General features: G+C 52.2%; 1 protein-coding gene across 2 annotated transcripts in view; it reads right to left on the bottom strand.

The window, feature by feature from the left end:
- The window catches only part of Plaur (plasminogen activator, urokinase receptor), an 18,723-nt gene extending 16,695 nt beyond the window's left edge, over positions 1–2,028 (bottom strand). For both annotated transcript variants that reach the window (XM_017802894.2, XM_008851980.3), the window contains exon 1: positions 1,871–2,028. In XM_017802894.2, coding sequence (XP_017658383.1) covers positions 1,871–1,922 — 52 coding nt within the window. In that variant the 5' untranslated portion in view covers positions 1,923–2,028. The remainder of the gene's footprint in view (positions 1–1,870) is intronic.
- Between the last annotated feature and the right edge of the window lie 1,933 nt (positions 2,029–3,961).

The following is a 3,961-nucleotide window of genomic DNA, read 5'->3' on the forward strand; positions in this document are numbered from 1 at the left end:
TGTTTCTGTCTCTCTTTTTATTTATCCCTCGGTCTCTGGCACCCAAGTCCCTCCCCAAAAAGTTTCTCTCTCTCTCTCTCTCTCTCTCTCTCTCTCTCTCTCTCTCTCTCTCTCTCTCTTTCTCCCCGCCCCCCAGGTCTGGCTATGTAGTGCAGGCTGACCTCAAACTTGCAGCAATCCTCCTGCTTCAGCCCCCCCCCGCCCCACATTTGGGGTTGGTGCATCACCAGGCTTGTTGCCTTTCTGTCTTCACGCTGCGTCTAACCTCGCACTCCCCTAAAAGGTCTATTCTGGCTCCCAATTAGATCCTTTATCCTCCCATCCTCCCTGCGTACCCTTGGTCCTTTCTGTTCAGCGTATCTTTGTATCTCCTATTCTGGCGCCCTCCAGGAACCATCACCCCCACCTCCCGCCCGGGGTTCCACTGTCTGTTCAGTGCTATCCTCAGGCCATGCTTCCTTCATTCCATCAACCCTCCAAGATCCAATCCCCAGTCATCTAACTAACCTCGGGAGCTGTCTCTCCTGTCTCCCAGATCTTCCCCTAGGCCCTAGCCACGTCCATTAGACCTTCCAGTGTTCTAGCACTGACCCTGGTTCCCCCCTGATGTTCTAGCCTGGTCCACCCAAGCTCTAGCCCAGAATGAGCGTCCATCCCTAGCTCCGCCCAATAGTCTAGCCCCACCTCCAGATCCTCTCCTAGGTTCTAGCTCCAGCCCTGGCTCCTCTCTAGTTTCTGAGCCTCGCCTCCAGCCCCCTCCCCTAAAGTCTAGCCCCTCCCTCTGGCTCCTCTCAAACCTTCTCCCTATTCCTAAAGTTCTAGGTCCTAAGCTTATAGCCACACCCCCAGGTCCCCAAGCCCTGCCCCTAATTCTGCCCCAGTGTCCCTACCCGCCCTCACCCGTCTCCGGGGTTCTAGCCCTGTGCCTGACTTCTTTCTGGGGTCCTAACCCCCAGGCCTTTCCCCCATCCTCTAGCCCCGCCCCCGGTCTCTCGCTGGCGTCTTAGCCCCGTCCCAGGCCCTCCCCCAGGCTCTAGCCCGTCCCTCTGGCTCCTCCCAGGCCTTCTCGCCCGGTTCGTAAAGTTCTAGCTCCGCTCCAAGTTCAGAGTCTCTCCCCCAGACCCGCCCCCAGGTCCTACCGTTGCCCCGGGCTCCTCCGACAGGCTGACTCCGCCCCAATTTTCATAGCCCCGCCCCTCCCAGGTGTTGGTCCCGCCCCGCGGTGCTGCTGGCCTGGCTCCTCTCCCCTGACCACTCGGCCTCCCCCGACGTCCCTTTCCCACCCGGATTCTTACTCATCCCGGCCTCCCGCGGTCCCGAGAGCTTTCCGAGTTATTCACCGCGTCTTGCCATGCCCGCCCTGCCCTGACTCAATTCCTTCTCCATTTCCTCTCGTTTTTCAACTCTATTTCCCCTACATTTTCCGGGGGAAGCAGGTGAGGCGGTCACGGTCTCGTTGTCGAGGAAGTAGTGAAAGCGAAGTGTCCACGGGGCATAGGCCCCGGGGCTCCTGGTCTGCTTAGCTCAGAGGACCGATTGTAAAATGCGGTGCGATGTTGTCCCCCTTCCATCCCAAAGCAGGACCCCATAGAGGAGGGAACTCGGGCGGGGGCAGCTGCGGGGGCAGACGCCCCACTGTCGGTGCCTCCTCGTTCTCTGATTTGACACAAGGAAGCTTCCAGCAGCTCCAGGACTGAAGAAGTTTCCTAAACGACTGACCTCGTCAAATACCTGAGCACCCGGAGGGTGTGCCAACAGAACAGTTGGCTGCGTTAGTGGAGGAGGTGCGGGCTGAGCCTTCCGCCCTTACTTCACTAGCCCATCCGCCCCAGCCCCCCGCAGACGTTTCAGGTACCTACGGCTGGCTTACCTGGGACACAGGTTTGTAGCAGTAGCAGCGGCAGCAGCAGCCGGGGGCCCATGCTCCTGTCCTGGGTCTTCCTGCACCCCTGCTCTAATCTGACCCAGGGGAAGTTAGACAGTTTTGTGGACCCAGAGCTCCACCCAGGGTTTGGCTAAAGAGCGAGTCAGCCTCGCTTGCGTGAGCGCCTCCCCTTTCTCCCCCACAACCGGAACAAACTTCCCTATCTGAGCCAGGCACCGCCTGACTCATGGATTGAGGTCATAACCCAATCATAGCACTCCCTGGGTTCAAATCCTGGGACTGCCTATGTATGGGGCCTTGGGCAGTTATTCTGCTGAGCAGTAGTGTGAGGATAAACTTGTGACAGAAAGTTAAGTGTGGCTATTAAGACAGTATTGGAACTTGTTGTTTTGAGACAGGGTCTCACTATGTAGATCCAGCTGGGGAGCAATTCGCCTTGTAGACCAGGCTGACCGCAACCTCACAGAAACCCTTTTGCATCTGCCTCCTGGGATTAAAGGCACTAGTCACCATACCCAGCATGTTGGCCCCTTTGTAGTCATTTTTTCAGCCTTATAGATGTTCACATTACTTAGAAGTGAATGTCTTTGATGGCTGTTTACCCTTAAAATGAGTGTGCTGGCACACTGTGTGTGTGCCTGTGTGCACACTGGGGGGTGTAGGGGAGGACAGCAGGTGTTTTCCTCTGTTCCTTTATCTTATTCCCTTGAAACAGGATATCACTAAACCTAGAGCTTATTATTTTTCAGCTAGGCTGCTGACCAGCAAGCCCCAGGAATCCTCCCACACCTGGCTTTTTATATAAGTGCTGAAGATTTGAACTCAGGTTCTCACAGCTTGTGCTCACTGAGTCTTCTTAGCCCCTTAAAATGCATTAGAAGGAGTCAGGCATGGTGGTACATTCCTGTAATCCCAGGTCCTCTGGAGGCTGAGGCAGGAGGATCGCCAATTCAAAGCCAGGCTGGACAACTGAAAAAGACCCTGCCTCCAAATTGAAAAAGAGAAGAAAAATATTTTAGAAGAAAATAAAAGTTGATCTGGCAATATGGTTCAGTGAGTGACACTTGCTGCCAAACGTGAGGACCTGAGTTTGATTCCTGAGACCCACAAGGTGTAAGACATGAACTGAGCACAGTAGGGTGTCCTCTGACCACCGCATCTTCACTCTGGCATGGTTTCCAAAATTAATTAATTTAAAGAGGCGAAGCCAGGTGTGGTGGTGCACGCCTTTAATCCCAGCACTCGGGAGGGAGAGGCTGGCAGATCTCTGTGAGTTCAAGGCCAGCCTGGTCTACATAGTGAGTTCCAGGACAGCTGGGGCTACAGGTAGACCCTGTCTCAAAAAGACCGAAAAAAAAAAAAAAAAAGAACAATCAAGCAGGTAAGTGCACTGACTGCTCTCACAGAGGACTGGGGTTCGATTCTCAGCACCCACATGGCAGCTAAATGTCAGGTAACTCTAGTTCCAGGGGAATCCGACAATTTCTTCTGATCTCCACAAGCATTGCACGACATGGGTGCACTTACACACATGCAGGCAATACACTCATACACATAAAATAAAGATAAATAAAACATATAAAAGAAAGGCAAAATAGTGAATTATTTGTAATTAATTACATCAAGTATAAAGATGTGTAAGGGCTTAGTGTGTCATTTTGTCTCTCTGTGTGCTACTAAAAGTGTGTAATAATTTTTAAAAAACCCTCAGGAGGAATTTATGTATATATTTTTTAATTTTTTTATTCTATTTAGTTAGTTTTTTTGTTTTTTTTTTTTTGTTTTTTGAGATAGGGTCTCACTATGTAGTCTGGTTGGCCTAGAACTCACTGTGTAGACCAGGTTGGTTTAATTTCACAGAGATCCACCTGCCTCTACCTCCCAAGTGCTGGGATTAAAGGTCTGCACCACCATGCCTGGGTGTGCAGTGTCTTCTAAGGTCAGAAACAGCATCAGATCCCCTGGAGTTGGAGTTACAGATGGTTCTGAGTCTCTGGACGTGTGTCCTCTGCAAGAGTGCTCTTAACAGCTGAGTGCTCTTAACAGCTGAGCCATTTCTCCCACCCTTTATTCTGG

The sequence above is a fragment of the Nannospalax galili genome, unplaced genomic scaffold (genome assembly GCF_000622305.1).
Source record: "Nannospalax galili isolate Female #2095 unplaced genomic scaffold, S.galili_v1.0 scaffold385, whole genome shotgun sequence".
NCBI lineage: Eukaryota > Metazoa > Chordata > Mammalia > Rodentia > Spalacidae > Nannospalax > Nannospalax galili.